The 24,297-nt window shown below is 33.0% G+C and overlaps 1 protein-coding gene across 1 annotated transcript in view; it reads right to left on the reverse strand.

Moving 5' to 3' along the window:
• LOC145255857 (uncharacterized) overlaps positions 1–24,297 on the reverse strand; it is a 254,038-nt gene that overhangs the window by 139,955 nt on the left and 89,786 nt on the right. The window contains exon 3 of the mRNA XM_080114622.1: positions 78–213. Within this exon, the coding sequence (XP_079970748.1) occupies positions 78–213 (136 nt within the window). The remainder of the gene's footprint in view (positions 1–77; positions 214–24,297) is intronic.

Genomic DNA, 24,297 nt, shown 5'->3' on the forward strand with positions numbered 1-24,297 from the left:
TACATCTTCTCGAATATTGTAAATGCCTTTCTCAACCTTATTTTCCTTTTCTCTCCTTTTTTTATCAAAGGACTGACCTTTTGTCTTGACGAAAATAGCTGCACTAATAGTTCCGTATTTTCCACTGTGCGGGTCTTCCCATGTAGCTACCCGGAAAAAATAACCGTGGTTGGGTAGCAGATTAGTCACTGAAGTTTCGGGTTCGATTCCAACCTGGCAACAAAACGAATAAAAAAAGGATAAAGAAAAATAGTTAACAAATTTATAAGAGAAAACATTTAGAGCAATTGCATTTTCACTAGTTAAACTATGCTAACAGTTGAAAAGAACCGATTTAGCATGAAACTATACATATCCTCACTTCTTTTGTTACATCTTATGAACCTTACGTTAGTAGTGATTAAGTAAGCTAGTGCGAATTTTGACAAGGGTCACAATGAGTGCATGATAAACCCGGTTTGTAAAACAGAATCGTTTCCAAGGTTGAATGAAAGATCGATGACGTAAAGTTGAGGTAGGGGCAGGGATCAAACACAGTAGACAAAACAAGAGACGATCACGAATGACGCCACGTTTTCAAGTGAGAGAAAACTAAGGTATTTAGACCAGTCTCTTGATGAAAGTCGTGCGAACATGATACGGCCAATAATATAGGACATCTGTCATCTAAGCTGACGGTTATTTCGATGTCTGTCCGTCTGCGTCATTCATTCCAGTAATTTCAATTATGTGAAATTTAAGAAGTAAATAACTGGGTAAAATAACATTAGTCTCTCTCCCCTAAATCCATTGTCTCCAATTAAAATCATACTTAACAGCTCTCAGCGAACGTCTCCTCATATTAGTTTTTTCATGAAAGGAGGCTTATTTCTCTAGCAAGCACTAAACGTCGACTATAAAACTACTACGACAAAGAGAAACGTCTACGAAAAAAGAGAATCTGTATAAGTTAAGATATAGATTTAGGAAAATGTAAATTGGCAAATAGTTTTAAGGACGAACAATGGAAACATTTTATTATACATATTTCATATTAAAGCACACAAAAATAAAACTGAATAATAAAAAGAAAACAGGACATAAAATCACGTAGATAAAACTATTGTCACGTGGTACTAACACAAAAAGCAATCCTGATATGCAGTGAAAGCATGCCAAATAGATTTGAAAAATATCGTTAGAATTTTTTAATCGCAATTCGTTTTTTTGAGATGAGCATTATATATATTAATTTATTTTTATTTCGGACTATTATTCTCATCTTTATTAGTTGTTGTTTTTATCTTTTATTGGTTTGTTTATTCACAACATTTCGGCCAACTATTCCTCTCGCCTTCGTCAGGTGGTAACCGCGACGGATAGGAACTTCGAATCTCCTAACTGTATTCTCAGCCATCACTGCCATCCGTAGTTGTTGTCGTCTCACCACATTTTGGCCAAGTAAACCTCTGGCACGCTTTCGCAAAAAAACAAAACAAAAAAAAAAAAAAACAAATTCCAATTAAGGAATAATATATATACCAATCGGTACGGGCCCGACTATGGAAGATCAGATAATAAATAAACGTGGATTTATAAGATCAAAGAATCCAACCTTGATCGCCCTTCGGGGCCCGTGGCGCAGTTGATAGAGACGTTGAGCATTGCCTGAAGATAGCGGTTTCAATCCCACCCAAAGCGTGCCAGAGGTTTACTTGGCCAAAATGTGGTGAGACGGCACGGTTCATTAGTTGCGATATGATAGCATTATACTCAGTTGGTATTCCAGACCACGTGGTATTTAGAGATGTTTTGATCTCGCGGTTCCCGAGCTGATACGAGTAGATTTAAGCTTTTGCAAGGTTTGCATGCAGGTCATTATTCTCGTGGTAGAGGAGTACCTCATCTAAAGTTTTTTTTTTTACACGGTGGTCACCACTTATCAAGGCCCGGAAGCCACTCAGGGATAAAGGTTATTGCAAGTACAGTACCTTAGTGTGAAGATTTATTGAAGTGTTTACTTAAGGGGACGGTTCATTATGGATTTGTTAACGTTGGACTTGAAGTCAGGTGGGAAGCAGGCAGACGGAACAGAGTTCCACAGGCGTGCAGTTCTAAGAAAGAAGCTTTTTTCATGGAATCTACGTTTTGTTTTAGGCACAGATAAAGAGTGGGGGAAATTTTTCACAGTGGATTCAGCTAGACGGGTGTTTTTCGTGAAAGATTGGCGAGGGGGACCAGAGATTGGAGTTCAGACGAGCATCTGCCATGGAAATACGATAAAACAAGGATAGGCTCGCAACGTCTCTTCTGTGGGAGAGAGGTTGCAGGGTAGAGAAAAGGACATCTCCCACTAAGCCACGAAGTCTATTTTGTACTCTGTCAAGGCAGGATAGGCTTTTTTAGCAGCTCCTGCCCAGATATGGTAACAGTATTCCATACTTGGACACACTTGGCTTTCTGATTCAAACGTAGCCTCTTGAGATGTTACGTTAACAAAACTGGACCGCTCAATATTCTGGACCATGGGTTGGTTATTAGAATTTGTTTTTATACAAAGGAAGTCAGCATTACCAAGGCATGAAGGCCACTCGAGGATAAGGGTTAATGAATGTACAGTGGTAGTGTAATAATCGTTAATGGTACAGATTGGGTAGAGTTTGGATTATTTAAAGGGCACAGCTCAACAAGAACTTGTTTACATTGGACTTGAAGCTTTCTGTATTGTAATCGACCGAGAGGCATGTCAGTGGAACAGTATTTCAGTGGCGAGCAGTTTTAGGAAAGTAGCTTTGTTCATAAAATCTGCGTTTAGATTTAGGCACAGATAGAGAATGGGCAAAATCATTGATAATGGTTGTAGCTAGTCGAGTGTTTTTGTTAAAGTTTGGAAAGGGTGCCATAGATTGGAGCTCAGACGAGCACTTGCCGTGAAAATAACGATAGCGCATGGACAGGCTAGTATAGATGTTGCTATTTAGTTGCCTATTTTGGCTAAGAACAAAGTGTACTATCAGAACAGATACTACAATTTGTTCTTAGCCAAAATGCTAGTATAGATGTTGTACAGTAATGGAGTCATCGCATTAACAGAATTAGACTAAAATAACACGAATCCCGGACAACGCCGGGTAGTAGAGCAAGCACATATGCAATTTGCATGTCTCCTCCCCAATTTTTATAGTACTGCAGGAGGTAGAGTTTCTTTGCTCTGCGTCATTACAGAAAAGAAAAGATCCGCGCGTCGTGGCGCAGGAAATATTTGCTTTTCGTGAGATCGGTCGATTTGAATGCACTGCTTGACCTCGCGTTGTCCCGTTACGAAAAGTGACAACAACAACAACAAGGACGAGAAGAAAGAAGAAAAGCAAGAAAAAAAGAAAAAGGAAAAAAAAAAAAGGGGAAAAAAAAGGAGGCGAATGAAAGCATGTTGGTTGTGGCGATTTGCGTTAGCGCATGTCATCGGACGTTGATGTTATGCCACCGTGAAAGACTTTCCCCATTGTTATTGCGGCCATTTTTAGTTTTCTACTGCAGACAGCAAAACGAAAACAAATGTATTAATAAACAAATGTTATCAAAGGCAAGATAAGTTACTCTTCTACTGAGCTTGATAAGTTTTACTGTTTTAACTTATTTTAAAGTGTTTACTCAGTTCGAAAAACAGTCGAGTGCTGCGTGAAAGCAAGAAAAAAAAATGGCCGATTAGAGTTTGAATAATCGCTCACAAATAGAAAATAAAATATTTTGATAACATTTATATACTTGTTTTTTTTTTAAAACACTTTTTTTGTTTTGTTGTCTATAGTAAAATATGACTGTCATTATTTATATTTCAATTCACTGGAAACAGGCAGATGTGACACAAAGTCGGAAGGTGTTTAAGAATCATGTGAGTACTCCTAAAGGAAAACATTCTGGTTTATTAAAGATTACCCGCACATCCCTGTCGGCGTTTACCGATATGGGCGCCGTAGGCAGTCAGCAATGAACTTACACCACTCGAAAGATGGGTAACAACAGTCTGTGTGGGTGGAACACTAGCAAAAACCTCAGTAAATAGGGGAAAACACATTTAAAAATATCTCAGACTTTGTGGCTGCGAGACCAGTCTATCACTCCGCTGAGAAATTAAGGGAACTTTTTCATGCTTTTTTTTTTTACTATGATATACATATATATGCATTAAATTCATCGTTTAAATCCATTCGCCATTTTGAAAACCTTGAGGAAATAAAGCAACGAAGATCATTAATTTTCCTCCCTTCAACTGAGCACTCATCATACGAACACACACACACACACACACACACACACACACACACACACACACACACACACACACACACACACATATATATGTAGTCATCGACATACAGTTCTGTTTCGTTGTATCACAACTCATCAGTGCCGCTAGACTAGCACCACTCCCAAGCCAAGGATTGAACTTAGAACCGTCGTGTTGACAGTCGGCAGTTCTCTCATTCGACGACGGGAGCGATGCCCGCAAATAACCTGTCCGAATGTCTATTTAAACAAACATCCGTCCACCACTTTTAAGTAGCGGATGAGATTATTTACGACAATGCTATATCCAAAGAGGGTGTTGGCTTAATATATATATATATATATATATATATATATATATATATATATATATTAGTAATTCCACAATAATTACTCTTAAATGCCTACAGACACTAATGTTTCACGCTTACGCGCTTTTAGTTGCTTTTAATCGCTGTAATTTCATATAAAATCTTTCTTTAATCGTTTTTTTTTCTTAATTTTGGCACATTCAAATTCCCCCGTATAGTGCTGTTTAATTTCGCCAATAATATTATTTTGTATGCTATCGATTTTCCTCTAAGATGATAACCAAAAGAGCTCCCGAGAAATTTCCGCACATTCAATTTAAATCTTTATATATATCCAGGGTGACCTCCCCTCACAGAAAACGGGTCCCAATTCTAATTAATTAGGCCCCGTTTCTTAGTGTTTTGTCCGAATGAAATGAAACTTTGGTAATAACTAGTTTATTATATTCAAAACATCACATCAAAACATTAGGGACTTTGGCCATTTTTTCTCCGTTGACTGTAAAATGTCTAGAAAAACCAATTGAATGTCCTCTGCTTTTTTTTTTGGGGGGGGGGCACCCTTTATATATATACTAGCAGGGCTACCCGGCGTTGCTCGGGACCGTATAAACAATGAAAAAACAAAAGCAGATATTGAACATATGTTTTATTCTTAGGGGAGAGGAATCTTTCATCTCAAGTTTTAGCGTTACAAACAAACATTTGTCTTTTATATATATAGATAATGACAGGTTTTTTGGGCCCCCCTCGAAGATAACTGATCAGTTGACCAACTTCTAGTGGTCCGTTTGACGTGAAATTTCGATATTTGTCATCCGGGTGATGGGGCTTCGATATGATACCAAATCTGTCAAGTTTGGTTCCGTCTTTCAAAAGTTTTAGCGTTACAAACAAACATACATACATACACACAGACGTTTGGCTTATATATATATATATATATATATATATATATATATATATATATATATATATATATATATATATATACAGTACCGTCCAAATCTAAGGGACAAAACTTTTAAACCTTATATTTTTTTAAGAAACAGCAACTGTGAAAAGCTGAAATTTTGACATTATTATCCATAATCTATATATATATAAAAGCGAAAATATATGTATGTTTGTTTGTGTGTATATATGTGTGTATGTTTGTGTATCTGCTAAAAACTTTCGGCACACGCGACGAAAATTTACAAACTCGGTATCATATCGAAGCCCCATCCTTCGCTTGAAAAATATCGAAAAATTGGCCAAAAACGTTAACTTTTTCACTTCAAAAACGACAATTTTCCACAGGGGGGTGGGGTCAACAAAAACGGGTTTCTCGTAACGATGACCGATTCAACGCATGCGTCAGATGACGTCATGACGTCGTGACCTGATTTACTTTAAATAGTTGAAAAAACCGAACACATTTCATCTCCGCGCTTTAGCGCAGTTGGTTAACGCGTTTGTTCATTATCTAAACTAGGCACCGCCAAAAATGACCGCAAAATCAAGTTGTTGTTTTTTTTTAAAACGAAATTACATTTATTAAAATCCATTATTTCTGAGTAACTTTTTTTTTCCAGAAAGATAAAACCCTGAATTTTATCATATAGAAAACAGAATAATGTAAAACTTTTTCTACTATTTTTAATTAAATTTTAAATGTTAAATTTTCCCCAAAAGTTAACAATTGACATTTTTTGTCTTGCACAAAAAACGTACACAAATATTTAAAAAAAAAAGGTTTTTGAAATAATTAATTAATTTATTTATAGTCTAACTAAGATTTAGGATGATTTTCTAAGAGAATATGCAAAAATATTATGATATAAGTACCTGAATTTCAAATAATTCCACTTATTCATATAGGTAACCAGATATTTCGCGTCGATCTAGAGTCTATATCGACACTGTTTATGTTTGCGTTTGATAAGAAGAAAACTATGGAAGACCAAACAGGCCAAAAAAACTTATTTTTCAGTGACGAAAATTTCAATGTATTATTAAGCTGAGGCTGGCCAGTACCAGATGGGTGACCATTTGTATGAGTTTGGTTTTTAATGTGTATGTGTGTGGGGGCCAGGCTCCCCAAAATGGGGGGGGGGCAATTTAAAGCAGAATAAAAAAAAATTATTTCAGCGCGTTTGGTCCACCGTAGTCGAAAGGCGGCAAACGTTTTCAAACGGGATCGAAAAAAATGATGATATTTTTAACACAAAGGGCACAATATTTATCGAATTTTTTTTTGTATCGATTATTCAAAGCATGCCCTGTTTAATAATGGTCATGCATTATTCGGCTCGCTAAAAAAAATTGTTAATTTATTTATCAAAAATTTTAAAATGGCTTTTTTCATATAAATATTAAAAATTTTTTTTTTGTTTTGCTTAACTTAAATTAATTATTTTACTTAACACATTCACCGAATTTCACACTTCAAAACTCAAAAGCGGGATAATTAAACACAATCGAAGTTCTGATATTCAGACGTCAAAATAAGGTATGCAAACATTTTTTTTTAATCTATAATTCTGTCCCTTACAACAACACAATATCTTGTGTTCAGTTTCAGATGATTATTTTAAGCATATTTGTTCCCACTTCAAAACAAGGGGGGGTTTGTAAGCAAAAAAATATATATATATAAATATCGTTTATGAAAAATAAGTACACTGTTATCATGTTCATTGTTCTCCTAATAATCGCTGAAAATTTCGTATTGATCGGATAATTACCTGATTTTTGGTAGATTTTTAAAAAGACGGTCCGTCAAAAAGTACTGACCTGCCCCCCCCCCCCCAGTTTTGGCGGTGCCTAATCTAAACGTTTTGGGTTCGAATCGTGGTGTGAGATATTTTTTTTTCGATTTTTAAAATTTAAATATTGAACCCTGTGTTATTTAAGCCATTTTTCATGTAACGTTCGTTTTCCTGTTTTTTTTTTGTTTTTTTTTTACTTCGCTTATTCTTAGCGACACCCGTGTATCCACCGATTTTTAAATTTTAATATCGAAACAGGTTTATTTAAGCCATTTTTCACGTGTTCGTTTTTTCTGTTTTCATCGTTCGTTTACCTTGCGGTAGATTTTTTTGTGTTTTTTCTTTGATGTTTTGATTACCCCCCCCGCTTAATTAAAACGTTGTTTTCTTTTCTTACTTCGCTTGACGACTTTAAAACATCTTTCACTAACTCATTCTGGCTGGCCGATTTTATTTTCAAACTTCGCCTCAGGGCTTCGGGTTCGATCCCCTCCCGGTTTCTTTTTTATTTTACACCACACACACTTACAAACACACGGGCAACGCCGGGTAGCCTTCGCTAGTCTACATATATAAAAGCGAAAATGCATGTATGTCTGTTTGTGTGTATGTATGTGTGTATGTTTGTTTGTCTGCTAAAAACTTTCGACACACGAGACGAAAATTCACAAACTCGGTATCATACCGAAGCCCCATCCTTCGCTTGAAAAATATCGAAAAATTGGCCCAATACGTTGACTTTTTCACCCGAAATCGACAATTTTCCACAGGGGGGGGGGGGTCAACACAAACGATTTCTCGTAACGATTCTACGCATGCGTCAGATGACGTCATGACGTCGTGACCTGATTTACTTTAAATAGTTGAAAAACCGAACACATTTCATCTCCGTCGCTTAACGCAGGTGGTTAACGCGTTTGTTTATTATCTAAACGTTTTGGGTTCGAATCGTGGTGTGAGATGTTTTTTTTTTTTTCGATTTTTTAAATTTAAATATTGAACCCTGTGTTATTTAAGCCATTTTTCATGTAACGTTCGTTTTCCTTGTTTTTTTTTTTTTTTTTAAATTTTTTTTTTTACTTAGCTTATTCTTAGCGACACCCGGGTATCCACCGATTTTTTAAATTTTAATATCGAAACAGGCTTTTTTAAGCCATTTTTCACGTGTTCGTTTGCTTTACGTTAGATTTTTTTGTGTTTTTTTTTAATGTTTTGATTATCTCCTCCCTCTTAATTAAAACGTTGTTTTCTTTTCTTACTTCGCTTATAACAATGCTTACATCGTCATCGTCGTCGTCGTCGTCGTCGTCGTCGTCGTAACGCTCAACGACTTTCAAACATCTTTCACTAACTCATTCTGGCTGGCAGATTTTATTTTCAAACTTAACCTCAGGGATTCGGGTTCCATCCTACCCCCCCGGTTTCTTTTTTATTTAATACCACACACACCTACAAACACACGGGCAACGCCGGGTACCCCTGCTAGTAACATACTAAAATTTGAAGCATTTGCAAAGAATAGAAAAAGAATTATAACAATTTTTTTCCCAAAATAGGAACGTTCAATAGTAAGGGACAAAGTTGAGAAAAACAATGTAAACAGTATGGTATATTCAAACTTTTTGATTTCCTCTAAAGGATAAGTTTTACATCATCATTTGTAAACGTTGCATCAGTCAGCACCATGGCTGTATATATATATATATAGTGAAAATGGTAATTCATAAAAACTGAAGAAAGCGCTCAATCGATTGTGTTTTTTTTTCTGTAAAAGTCTGAGGAAGCTACAGACAGCAAAAAAAAAAAACGGCTGGGTAGCTGAAACAATAATGTAAAAGATAATAAAAACAAAACAAACAATAATGTAAAAGATAATAAAAACAAAACAAAAACAAAACAATAATGTAAAAGATAATAAAAAACAAAACGTATACATATATATACATATATATATATATATATATATATATATATATATATATATATATATATATATATATATATATATATATATATATAGTCCTGAAAATGTATTCGTAAAATAAAATTTAAAGAATACCCACTGAATTTATACAATATTGTTCAATAACAGATAGAGCTATTTCCAATATATATACTTAATATATAATGTTTAAGGAAAAGAAAATTTTGTCTGATGAGAACTTAGTTATTAATAACTACAGATTGAAACATCGTCATGCCAGTGTAACAAAGCTTGTACACAACTCTCTCCCCCCTCTCTCTCTCTCTCTCTCTCTCTCTCTCTCTATATATATATATATATATATATATATATATATGTATGTATGTATGTGTGTATGTATGTATGTGTGTGCGTGTGTGTGTGTGTGTGTGAAGCCTTGTGACTTTGTCAAAAGCTTTACTGAAGAACAGATGGTCGGCTGACACCTATAGAATAACGTTTATACAAAGCCATAAACCCTTATTAAACGAATTCATAAAAGAAGATAAAACCGACTTTGTCGTCGTCGTGTGTTGGGGCACGGAAGACACAAAAAATCTGGGAGGAAAACAGTTTATTTCGTACAATAAGAACCGTGACTTTACTAAACACTTGTTTGCCGTAGGACGATAATAAAAATAAAGCAGTGAACCAAACACAATAAGAAATCACATTCGATGTGAATTAAGAAATTGTTGGAAGAAGAAAGAAATAAGAAAAGCACTCGAAGAGTGAAGACTTCCACAAAAGAAAGCCTGATTACAATCTTTTTTTTTATCTACGAGTTAAGCAAACTGCCTTCAAATCTTTTATCGAATACTAGCAGGCCGCCTGGCGTTGCCCGGTCGTACAATACGTATAAATAGCATATCTTAATTTATACAGAAACTGAGACGTGTGCATGCGATTAATATGTTTTTTTTTTCTAAACAGTTCACTTCTTGTAAGTAAAAAAAATAAAAAAATAAAAAATAAAAATACTCAAGCTGAGATCGAAACCAAAACCTAAAGACAGGAAGTGGAGTTTACACGATCTTTAAAAGTGTTTAAAAACCTACTTATTTTAAACATAACGAATCTTTCATGTGAACCAGTCACGCATGCGTATTCGCGAAACAGCAAAAAAGATAAAAATCCAGGACCCCCCTCACGCTTCAATTTTGACCACTTAGCACCCCCTTTTTTTTGTCGGATCAAAACCGATCAAAAAGTTTTCCACGTGGCTGAATATCCTATATATCAAAATTGACGCCTGTAAATCCAAAATTCATTGAGTATATAGGTTTGGAAGTGTTCACACCGTTCTCACTTTTATAGATATACTACAAAATGCCCGATTAATCTATATATATATATATATTAAAAGCGAAAATGTATGTTCGCTTTTTGTGTATGTCCGAGAAAGGCTTTTTTCAGAGAAGCGGTCGGTCGCCTAACAACTTTTAAAACTTTTTTTTATCACATGTAAATCGTTATATCTCAGATTTAACAACGGAGCTCGCCTGTCTATTTAATTTGCTCGACTTCGGAAAGATAAATATTCAACAGTTTTCACATGTAGGTAAGGCCTTTTCCTATAATGTTTCCCCCTACCCCCAATGTCTTGGGGGGGGGGGAAGAAAAAAAAGCATTCCTGCACTAAATGAAATGCTACCCCGCAGTCAAAAGTTGACCACATTAAGTCATTAAAACGTGCACCTGCTAATTTAAGTAATTAAATAAATTCAAACGTGTTTCCGTTAGCATCTCGCGGTGGTGCAATGGTTAACGTCGCACTTTTTTTTTTCACACTTTAATTTCACACTTTAATTTCCAAATTTGCCTCAAGGGTTCGGGTTCGATCCTCTTACTTACCTACCAAAACTGGAGTTTTGATTTTCCCAAAACCACACACACCTCCAAACACCCGGGCAACGCCGGGTACACCTCGCTAGTCTGTCTGTCTGTCTGTCTGTCTGTCTGTCTGTCTCTCTCTCTCTCTCTCTCTCTCTCTCTCTCTCTCTCTCTCTCTCTATATATATATATATATATATATATATATATATATAAGCGAAAATGTATGTTCGCTTTTTGTGTATGTCCAAGAAAGGCTTTTTTCAGAGAAGCGGTCAGTCGGTTCACAACTTTTTAAAACTTTTTATATCACATGTAAATCGTAATATCTCACACTTAATAACGGAGCTCGCCTGTCTATTTAATTTGCTCGACTTCGGGAAGATAAATATTCAACAGTTTTCGCTCGCCGCATGTAGGTTAGGCCTTTTCCTATAATGTTTTCCCCTGCCCCCAGTGTCTTGGGGAGGGGAGCATTCCCGCACTAAATGAAATGCTATACCGCAGTCAAAAGTTGACCTCATTAAGTCATTAAAACGTGCACCTGCTAATTTAAGTAAATAAAACAATTCAGACGTGTTTCCGTTAGCATCTCGCGCTGGCGCAATGGTTAACGTACCAGGTTTTTTTTTTTCACATTTTAATTTCCAACTTTGCCTCAAGGGTTCGGGTTCGATCCTCATACTTACCTACCAAAACATTTTTTTTTATTTTACCCCCCCCCCCCGGAGTTTTCACGCACACCTCCAGACACCCGGGAAACGCTGGATACCCCTCGCTAATCTTCTATATATATAAAAGCCAAACGTCTGTGTGTATGTATGTATGTTTGTTTGTAACGCTAAAACTTTTGAAAGACGGAACCAAACTTGACAAATTTGGTATCATATCGAAGCCTCATCACCCGGATGACAAATATCGAAATTTCACGTCAAACGGACCACTAGAAATTGGTCAACTGATCAGTTATCTTCGAGGGGGCCCCCCAAAAAACCTGTCATTATCTTCTATATATATAAAAGACAAATGTTTGTTTGTAACGCTAAAACTTGAGATGAAAGATTCCTCTCCCCTAAGAATAAAACATATGTTCAATATCTGCTTTTGTTTTTTCATTGTTTATACGGTCCCGAGCAATGCCGGGTAGCCCTGCTAGTCCTATATAAAAGCCACATAGAACTTTTATTAAGCGACCAGTATTTATTAAGTGATGTACTACACACACATACACATACAAACAAACACACACACACGCAAGGTCGGATTCAGAAATGAATATGCATAATTGACTTTTCGCCTTTAAGAATTTATTTAAGCAGACAATCTCTGATCAAACGTCTTAAAATTTGTGCGTGCAAATAATACAAAGATACCAAAAGAATGTTTTGACACTTCGTAATTCGAAAGTAATCTAATCGATTAAGAAATAATGAATTATCGATTAAAAAAACAACAGTCGAATATCATTGTTCACTTGATCGGGAAGGGAAGGGGTCCCGACGGGAAGGAAAGGGGCCCCGACGGGAAGGAAAAGGGTCCCGATCGTAAAATATGATTTAATATACAGGGTGGTCGCTAGAAAATCGGGAAATTTGTCAAACAACGATTTATTTTTTACAAAGAATAATTTTCACAAAGTTTTTCAAACACAAATGTGAAATTATACTCATAGATCCTCAAAATGTCGTCCGTGCACTTCACTGCAGCGTCAAACAACGATTTATTTTCATAACACTCACACGACACCAATCAAAAAATAACAATCACACATTTTATTCATGATCTAAGCTGACCTTCAAATTTCCCGCTTTTCTAGCGACCATTCTGTATTTTAATTCTTGCAGATTTCGTATTTACAGAGTCAACTTTCTATCGAATCTATACACCTATAAATTTTTTTGTATGGTTATTTATATTATAAACCATTTTTTTTATTAGTATTTATTTACTTCCCCACGGAAGCAAAATGTGACACAAGGCCGTTTTTAATGTGGGGGTGGGGGAAACCTAACTGCCCAAAAGAAGGGCAAAAGGGACACTCTGGTAGGGAGCAAAAAAAATAATTGTCCCAGTGTAGAGGATTCCCCATCCACTGACTAAGGACAAATTAACTTAAGTGTAGCATCAGAACAGATACTACACTTTGAGATATGAGATTTTTGATTCACAAGAAAAAGAAAATACAATTAGGAAAATGAATAAAAAATTTAGGCACTAGGCCAACTCAAAAAGAAGGAAAGTGGTGAGGTTGGTTGGTCCATCTCGTCTCTGTTTGAAACTTTAAAAGATTTCTCTCTCAGCCAGCGTCTTGTATCATGTTTACCCTTTTAAATGTGTATTTGTGTATGTGTGTGTGGGTGTGTGTGTATGTGTGTGTGGGTGTGTATGTATGTGTGTGTATGTGTGAGTGTATGTGTGTGTATGTGTGTGTGTATATGTGTGTGTGTATGTGTGTGTATGTGTGCGTGTATGTGTGCGTTTATGTGTGTGTGTATGTGTGTGTGTGTATGTGTGCGTGTATGTGTGTGTGTATGTGTGTGTATGTGTGTGTGTGGGTGTGTGTATATGTGTGTGTGTATATGTGTGTGTGGGGGTGGGGGTGGGGTGTTCCTACTTAAACCCGACTTTTACACTTTGATCTTAGCCCGAAAACCAACAACAACAGAAAGAAGCCTTTTTTCTATTTATTTAATCATTTATTTGCTCCCCCACTGAGAAAATTAGGCAAACGACCGGTTTTTAATGTGGAGAGTGAGGGGAGGGGGACCAGCTCCTCCGAGAGGGAACTGGATAGTGGCAATTGGTATGAATGGTTTCCCTTACATTGACCAAAAATGATTGCCCACATGTTGGGTTGCCTTCACTTTGATTGCAGTATCTGCCGGAACAGATACTAGACTTTGATAACAGGAAAAGATCTTAGCCATCGGGCCAAGAAGAAAAAGGCGAACCTTTTTTTTTGTTTATAAAAAAAGTATACGACTTTGTTATATATGGGTTGTGGAATTGCATTCATCTGCAAAAGATCTAGATAATTTGCATAGTCCTTTAAACGTTCATTTTAATTAATTCCCTATTAGTTTTTTTAAATGTTTTCTTATGGGATGATCATCTTTAGTTAACTATTACGTGTAATAGGATGATCATCTTTAGTTAACTATTACGTGTAATAGGATGATCATCTTCAGCTAACTATTACGTGTAATGGGATGACCATCTTTAGTTAACTATTACGTGTAATAGGATGATAATCTTTAGTTAACTATTACGTGTAATAGGATGATCATCTTTAGTTAACTATTACGTGTCATAGGATAATAAACTTTACTTAACTATTACGTGTAATAGGATGATCATCCTTAGTTAACTATTACGTGTAATAGGATGATCATCTTTAGTTAACTATTACGGTTAATAGGATGATCATCTTCAGTTAACTATTACGTGTAATAGGATGATCATCTTTAGTTAACTATTACGTGTAATAGGATGATCATCTTTAGTTAACTATTACGTGTAATAGGATGATCATCCTTAGTTAACTATTACGTGTAATAGGATGATCATCTTTAGTTAACTATTACGGTTAATAGGATGATCATCTTTAGTTAACTATTACGTGTCATAGGATAATAAACTTTACTTAACTATTACGTGTAATAGGATGATCATCTTTAGTTAACTATTACGTGTAATAGGATGATCATCTTTAGTTAACTATTACGTGTAATAGGATGATCATCTTTAGTTAACTATTACGTGTAATAGGATTATCATCTTTAGTTTACTATTACGTGTAATAGGATGATCATCTTTAGTTAACTATTACGTGTAATAGGATGATCATCTTTACTTAACTATTACGTGTAATAGGATGATCATCTTTAGCTAACTATTACGTGTAATGGGATGATCATCTTTAGTTAACTATTACGTGTAATAGGATGATAATCTTTAGTTAACTATTACGTGTAATAGGATGATCATCTTTAGTTAACTATTACGTGTCATAAGATGATCATCTTTAGTTAACTATTACGGTTAATAGGATGATAATCTTTAGTTAACTATTACGTGTAATAGGATTATCATCTTTAGTTTACTATTACGTGTAATAGGATGATCATCTTTAGTTAACTATTACGGTTAATAGGATGATCATCTTTAGTTAACTATTACGTGTAATAGGATGATCATCTTTACTTAACTATTACGTGTAATAGGATGATCATCTTTAGTTAACTATTACGTGTAATAGGATTATCATCTTTAGTTTACTATTACGTGTAATAGGATGATCATCTTTAGTTAACTATTACGTGTAATAGGATTATCATCTTTAGTTTACTATTACGTGTAATAGGATGATCATCTTTAGTTAACTATTACGTGTAATAGGATTATCATCTTTAGTTAACTATTACGTGTAATAGGATGATCATCTTTAGTTAACTATTACGTGTAATAGGACGATCATCTTTAATTAACTATTACGTGTAATAGGATGATCATCTTTAGTTAACTATTACGGTTAATAGGATGATCATCTTTAGTTAACTATTACGGTTAATAGGATGATCATATTTAGTTAACTATTACGTGTAATAGGATGATCATCTTTAGTTTACTATTACGTGTAATAGGATGATCATCTTTAGTTAACTATTACGTGTAATAGGATGATCATCTTTAGTTAACTATTACGTGTAATAGGAAGATCATCTTTAGTTAACGATTACGTGTAATAGGATGATCATCTTTAGTTAACTATTACGTGTAATAGGATGATCATCCTTAGTTAACTATTACGTGTAATAGGATGATCATCTTTACTTAACTATTACGTGTAATAGGATAATCATCTTTTGTTAACTATTACGTGTAATAGGATGATAAACTTTACTTAACTATTACGTGTAATAGGATGATCATCGTTAGTTAACTATTACGTGTAATAGGATGATCATCTTTAGTTAACTATTACGTGTAATAGGATGATCATCTTTAGTTTACTATTACGTGTAATAGGATAATCATCTTTAGTTAACTATTACGTGTAATAGGATGATCATCCTTAGTAAACTATTACGTGTAATAGGATGATCATCTTTAGTTAACTATTACGTGTAATAGGATGATCATCTTTAGTTAACTATTACGTGTAATAGGATGATCATCTTTAGTAAACTATTACGTGTAATAGGATGATCATCTTTAGTTAACTATTACGTGTAATAGGATGATCATCTTTAGTTAACTATTACGTGTAATAGGATGATCATCTTTAGTTAACTATTACGTGTAATAGGATGATCATCCTTAGTTAACTATTACGTGTAATAGGATGATCATCTTTAGTTAACTATTACGTGTAATAGGATGATCATCTTTAGTTAACTAATACGTGTAATAGGATGATCATCTTTAGTAAACTATTACGTGTAATAGGATGATCATCTTTAGTTAACTATTACGGTTAATAGGATGATCATCTTTAGTTAACTATGACGGTTAATAGGATGATCATCTTTAGTTAACTATTACGTGTAATAGGATGATCATCTTTAGTTAACTATTACGTGTAATAGGATGATCATCCTTAGTTAACTATTACGTGTAATAGGATGATCATCTTTAGTTAACTATTACGGTTAATGGGATGATCATCTTTAGTTAACTATTCCGTGTAATAGGATGATCATCCTTAGTTAACTATTACGTGTAATAGGATGATCATCTTTAGTTAACTATTACGGTTAATAGGATTATCATCTTTAGTTAACTATTACGTGTAATAGGATGATCATCTTTAGTTAACTATTACGTGTAATAGGATGATCATCTTTAGTTAACTATTACGTGTAATAGGATGATCATCCTTAGTTAACTATTACGTGTAATAGGATGATCATCTTTACTTAACTATTACGTGTAATAGGATGATCATCTTTTGTTAACTATTACGTGTAATAGGATGATAAACTTTACTTAACTATTACGTGTAATAGGATGATCATCGTTAGTTAACTATTACGTGTAATAGGATGATCATCTTTAGTTAACTATTACGTGTAATAGGATGATCATCTTTAGTTAACTATTACGTGTAATAGGAAGATCATCTTTAGTTAACGATTACGTGTAATAGGATGATCATCTTTAGTTAACTATTACGTGTAATAGGACGATCATCTTTAGTTAACTATTACGTGTAATAGGATGATCATCTTTACTTTACTATTACGTGTAATAGGATGATCATCTTTAGTTAACTATTACGTGTAATAGGACGATCATCTTTAGTTAACTATTACGTGTAATAGGATGATCATCTTTAGTTTACTATTACGTGTAATAGGATGATCATCTTTATTTAACTATTACGTGTAATAGGATGATCATCTTTAGTTAACTATTACGTGTAATAGGATGATCATCTTTAGTTAACTATTACGTGTAATAGGATGATCATCTTTAGTTAACTATTACGTGTAATAGGATGATAATCCTTAGCTAACTATTACGTGTAATAGGATGATCATCTTTAGTTAACTATTACGTGTAATAGGATGATCATCTTTAGTTAACTATTACGTGTAATAGGATGATCATCTTTAGTTAACTATTACGTGTAATAGGATGATAATCCTTAGCTAACTATTACGTGTAATAGGATGATCATCTTTAGTTAACTATTACGTGTAATAGGACGATCATCTTTAGTTAACTATTACGTGTAATAGGATGATCATCTTTAGTTAACTATTACGTGTAATAGGATGATCATCTTTAGTTAACTATTACGTGTAATAGGATGATAATCCTTAGCTAACTATTACGTGTAATAGGATGATCATCTTTAGTTAACTATTACGTGTAATAGGACGATCATCTGTAGTTAACTATTACGTGTAATAGGATGATCATCTTTAGTTAACTATTACGTGTAATAGGATGATAATCCTTAGCAAACTATTACGTGTAATAGGATGATCATCTTTAGTTAACTATTACGTGTAATAGGACGATCATCTTTAGTTAACTATTACGTGTAATAGGATGATCATCTTTAGTTAACTATTACGTGTAATAGGATGATCATCTTTAGTTAACTATTACGTGTAATAGGATGATCATCTTTAGTTAACTATTACGTGTAATAGGATGATCATCTTTAGTTAACTATTACGTGTAATAGGATGATCATCTTTAGTTAACTATTACGTGTAATAGGATGATCATCTTTAGTTAACTATTACGTGTAATAGGATGATCATCTTTAGTTAACTATTACGTGTAATAGGATGATCATCTTTAGTTAACTATTACGTGTAATAGGATGATCATCTTTAGTTAACTATTACGTGTAATAGGATGATCATCTTTAGTTAACTATTACGTGTAATAGGATGATCATCTTTAGTTAACTATTACGTGTAATAGGACGATCATCTTTAGTTAACTATTACGTGTAATAGGATGATCATCTTTAGTTAACTATTACGTGTAATAGGATGATCATCTTTAGTTAACTATTACGTGTAATAGGATGATCATCTTTAGTTAACTATTACGTGTAATAGGATGATCATCTTTAGTTAACTATTACGTGTAATAGGATGATAATCCTTAGCTAACTATTACGTGTAATAGGATGATCATCTTTAGTTAACTATTACGTGTAATAGGATGATCATCTTTAGTTAACTATTACGTGTAATAGGATGATCATCTTTAGTTAACTATTACGTGTAATAGGATGATAATCCTTAGCTAACTATTACGTGTAATAGGATGATCATCTTTAGTTAACTATTACGTGTAATAGGACGATCATCTTTAGTTAACTATTACGTGTAATAGGATGATCATCCTTAGTTAACTATTACGTGTAATAGGATGATCATCTTTACTTAACTATTACGTGTAATAGGATAATCATCTTTTGTTAACTATTACGTGTAATAGGATGATAAACTTTACTTAACTATTACGTGTAATAGGATGATCATCGTTAGTTAACTATTACGTGTAATAGGATGATCATCTTTAGTTAACTATTACGTGTAATAGGATGATCATCTTTACTTAACTATTACGTGTAATAGGATGATCATCTTTTGTTAACTATTACGTGTAATAGGATGATCATCCTTAGTTAACTATTACGTGTAATAGGATGATCATCTTTAGTTAACTATTACGGTTAATAGGATGATCATCTTTAGTTAACTATTACGTGTAATAGGATGATAAACTTTACTTAACTATTACGTGTAATAGGATGATCATCTTTAGTTAACTATTACGTGTAATAGGATGATCATCTTTAGTTAACTATTACGTGTAATAGGATGATCATCTTTAGTTAACTATTACGTGTAATAGGATGATCATCTTTAGTTAACTATTACGTGTAATAGGATGATCATCTTTAGTTAACTATTACGTGTAATAGGATGATCATCTTTAGTTAACTATTACGTGTAATAGGATGATCATCTTTAGTTAACTATTACGTGTAATAGGATGATCATCTTTAGTTAACTATTACGTGTAATAGGATGATCATCTTTAGTTAACTATTACGTGTAATAGGATGATCATCTTTACTTTACTATTACGTGTAATAGGATGATCATCTTTAGTTAACTATTACGGTTAATAGGATGATCATCTTTAGTTAACTATTACGTGTAATAGGATGATAATCTTTAGTTAACTATTACGTGTAATAGGATGATCATCTTTAGTTAACTCTTACGGTTAATAGGATTATCATCTTTAGTTAACTATTACGTGTAATAGGATGATCATCTTTAGTTAACTATTACGTGTAATAGGATGATCATCTTTACTTTACTATTACGTGTAATAGGATGATAATCTTTAGTTAACTATTACGTGTAATAGGATGATCATCTTTAGTTAACTATTACGTGTAATAGGATGATCATCTTTAGTTAACTATTACGTGTAATAGGATGATAATCTTTAGTTAACTATTACGTGTAATAGGATGATCATCTTTAGTTAACTCTTACGGTTAATAGGATTATCATCTTTAGTTAACTATTACGGTTAATAGGATTATCATCTTTAGTTAACTCTTACGGTTAATAGGATTATCATCTTTAGTTAACTATTACGTGTAATAGGATGATCATCTTTAGTTAACTATTACGTGTAATAGGATGATCATCTTTACTTTACTATTACGTGTAATAGGATGATAATCTTTAGTTAACTATTACGTGTAATAGGATGATCATCTTTAGTTAACTATTACGTGTAATAGGATGATCATCTTTACTTTACTATTACGTGTAATAGGATGATAATCTTTAGTTAACTATTACGTGTAATAGGATGATCATCTTTAGTTAACTCTTACGGTTAATAGGATTATCATCTTTAGTTAACTATTACGGTTAATAGGATTATCATCTTTAGTTAACTCTTACGGTTAATAGGATTATCATCTTTAGTTAACTATTACGTGTAATAGGATGATCATCTTTAGTTAACTATTACGTGTAATAGGATGATCATCTTTACTTTACTATTACGTGTAATAGGATGATAATCTTTAGTTAACTATTACGTGTAATAGGATGATCATCTTTAGTTAACTATTACGTGTAATAGGATGATCATCTTTACTTTACTATTACGTGTAATAGGATGATAATCTTTAGTTAACTATTACGTGTAATAGGATGATCATCTTTAGTTAACTCTTACGGTTAATAGGATTATCATCTTTAGTTAACTATTACGTGTAATAGGATGATCATCTTTAGTTAACTATTACGTGTAATAGGATGATCATCTTTACTTTACTATTACGCGTAATAGGATGATAATCTTTAGTTAACTATTACGTGTAATAGGATGATCATCTTTAGTTAACTATTACGTGTAATAGGATGATCATCTTTAGTTAACTATTACGTGTAATAGGATGATAATCTTTAGTTAACTATTACGTGTAATAGGATGATCATCTTCAGTTAACTATTACGTGTAATAGGATGATCATCTTTAGTTAACTATTACGTGTAATAGGATGATAATCTTTAGTTAACTATTACGTGTAATAGGATGATCATCTTTAGTTAACTCTTACGGTTAATAGGATTATCATCTTTAGTTAACTATTACGTGTAATAGGATGATCATCTTTACTTTACTATTACGTGTAATAGGATGATAATCTTTAGTTAACTATTACGTGTAATAGGATGATCATCTTTAGTTAACTATTACGGTTAATAGGATGATCATCTTTAGTTAACTATTACGTGTAATAGGATGATAATCTTTAGTTAACTATTACGTGTAATAGGATGATCATCTTTAGTTAACTCTTACGGTTAATAGGATTATCATCTTTAGTTAACTATTACGTGTAATAGGATGATCATCTTTAGTTAACTATTACGTGTAATAGGATGATAATCTTTAGTTAACTATTACGTGTAATAGGATGATCATCTTTAGTTAACTCTTACGGTTAATAGGATTATCATCTTTAGTTAACTATTACGTGTAATAGGATGATCATCTTTACTTTACTATTACGTGTAATAGGATGATAATCTTTAGTTAACTATTACGTGTAATAGGATGATCATCTTTAGTTAACTATTACGGTTAATAGGATGATCATCTTTAGTTAACTATTACGTGTAATAGGATGATAATCTTTAGTTAACTATTACGTGTAATAGGATGATCATCTTTAGTTAACTCTTACGGTTAATAGGATTATCATCTTTAGTTAACTATTACGTGTAATAGGATGATCATCTTTAGTTAACTATTACGTGTAATAGGATGATCATCTTTAGTTAACTATTACGTGTAATAGGATGATCATCCTTAGTTAACTATTACGTGTAATAGGATGATCATCTTTAGTTAACTATTACGGTTAATAGGATGATCATCTTTAGTTAACTATTACGTGTAATAGGATGATAATCTTTAGTTAACTATTACGTGTAATAGGATGATCATCTTTAGTTAACTCTTACGGTTAATAGGATTATCATCTTTAGTTAACTATTACGTGTAATAGGATGATCATCTTTAGTTAACTATTACGTGTAATAGGATGATCATCTTTAGTTAACTATTACGTGTAATAGGATGATCATCCTTAGTTAACTATTACGTGTAATAGGATGATCATCTTTAGTTAACTATTACGGTTAATGGGATGATCATCTTTAGTTAACTATTACGTGTAATAGGATGATCATCCTTAGTTTACTATTACGTGTAATAGGATGATCATGTTTAGTTAACTATTACATGTAATAGGATGATCATCTTTAGTTAACTATTACGTGTAATAGGATGATCATCTTTAGTTAACTATTACGTGTAATAGGATGATCATTTTTAGTTAACATTTACGTGTAATAGGATGATCATCTTTATTTAACTATTACGTGTAATAGGATGATCATCTTTAGTTAACTATTACGTGTAATAGGATGATCATCTTTAGTTAACTATTACATGTAATAGGATGATCATCTTTAGTTAACTATTACGTGTAATAGGATGATCATCTTTAGTTAACTATTACGTGTAATAGGATGATCATTTTTAGTTAACATTTACGTGTAATAGGATGATCATCTTTAGTTAACTATTACGTGTAATAGGATGATCATCCTTAGTTAACTATTACGTGTAATAGGATGATCATCCTTAGTTAACTATTACGTGTAATAGGATGATCATCTTTAGTTAACATTTACGTGTAATAGGATGATCATCTTTAGTTAACTATTACGTGTAATAGGATGATCATCCTTAGTTAACTATTACGTGTAATAGGATGATCATCTTTAGTTAACTATTACGTGTAATAGGATGATCATCTTTAGTTAACTATTACGTGTAATAGGATGATCATTTTTAGTTAACATTTACGTGTAATAGGATGATCATCTTTAGTTAACATTTACGTGTAATAGGATGATCATCCTTAGTTAACTATTACGTGTAATAGGATGATCATCTTTAGTTAACTATTACGTGTAATAGGATGATCATCCTTAGTTAACTATTACGTGTAATAGGATGATCATCCTTAGTTAACTATTACGTGTAATAGGATGATCATCCTTAGTTAACTATTACGTGTAATAGGATGATCATTTTTAGTTAACATTTACGTGTAATAGGATGATCATCTTTAGTTAACTATTACGTGTAATAGGATGATCATCTTTAGTTAACATTTACGTGTAATAGGATGATCATCCTTAGTTAACTATTACGTGTAATAGGATGATAATCTTTAGTTAACATTTACGTGTAATAGGATGATCATCTTTAGTTAACTATTACGTGTAATAGGATGATCATCTTTAGTTAACATTTACGTGTAATAGGATGATCATCCTTAGTTAACTATTACGTGTAATAGGATGATCATCCTTAGTTAACTATTACGTGTAATAGGATGATCATCTTTAGTTAACATTTACGTGTAATAGGATGATCATCCTTAGTTAACTATTACGTGTAATAGGATGATAATCTTTAGTTAACATTTACGTGTAATAGGATGATCATCTTTAGTTAACTATTACGTGTAATAGGATGATCATCCTTAGTTAACTATTACGTGTAATAGGATGATCATCTTTAGTTAACTATTACGTGTAATAGGATGATCATCTTTAGTTAACTATTACGTGTAATAGGATGATCATTTTTAGTTAACATTTACGTGTAATAGGATGATCATCTTTAGTTAACATTTACGTGTAATAGGATGATCATCCTTAGTTAACTATTACGTGTAATAGGATGATCATCTTTAGTTAACATTTACGTGTAATAGGATGATCATCCTTAGTTAACTATTACGTGTAATAGGATGATCATCTTTAGTTAACATTTACGTGTAATAGGATGATCATCCTTAGTTAACTATTACGTGTAATAGGATGATAATCTTTAGTTAACATTTACGTGTAATAGGATGATCATCTTTAGTTAACTATTACGTGTAATAGGATGATCATCTTTAGTTAACATTTACGTGTAATAGGATGATCATCTTTAGTTAACTATTACATGTAATAGGATGATCATCTTTAGTTAACATTTACGTGTAATAGGATGATCATCTTTAGTTAACTAT

This window comes from Euprymna scolopes, chromosome 31, assembly GCF_053919585.1.
Source record: "Euprymna scolopes isolate OS-2025 chromosome 31, ASM5391958v1, whole genome shotgun sequence".
Lineage (NCBI taxonomy): Eukaryota > Metazoa > Mollusca > Cephalopoda > Sepiida > Sepiolidae > Euprymna > Euprymna scolopes.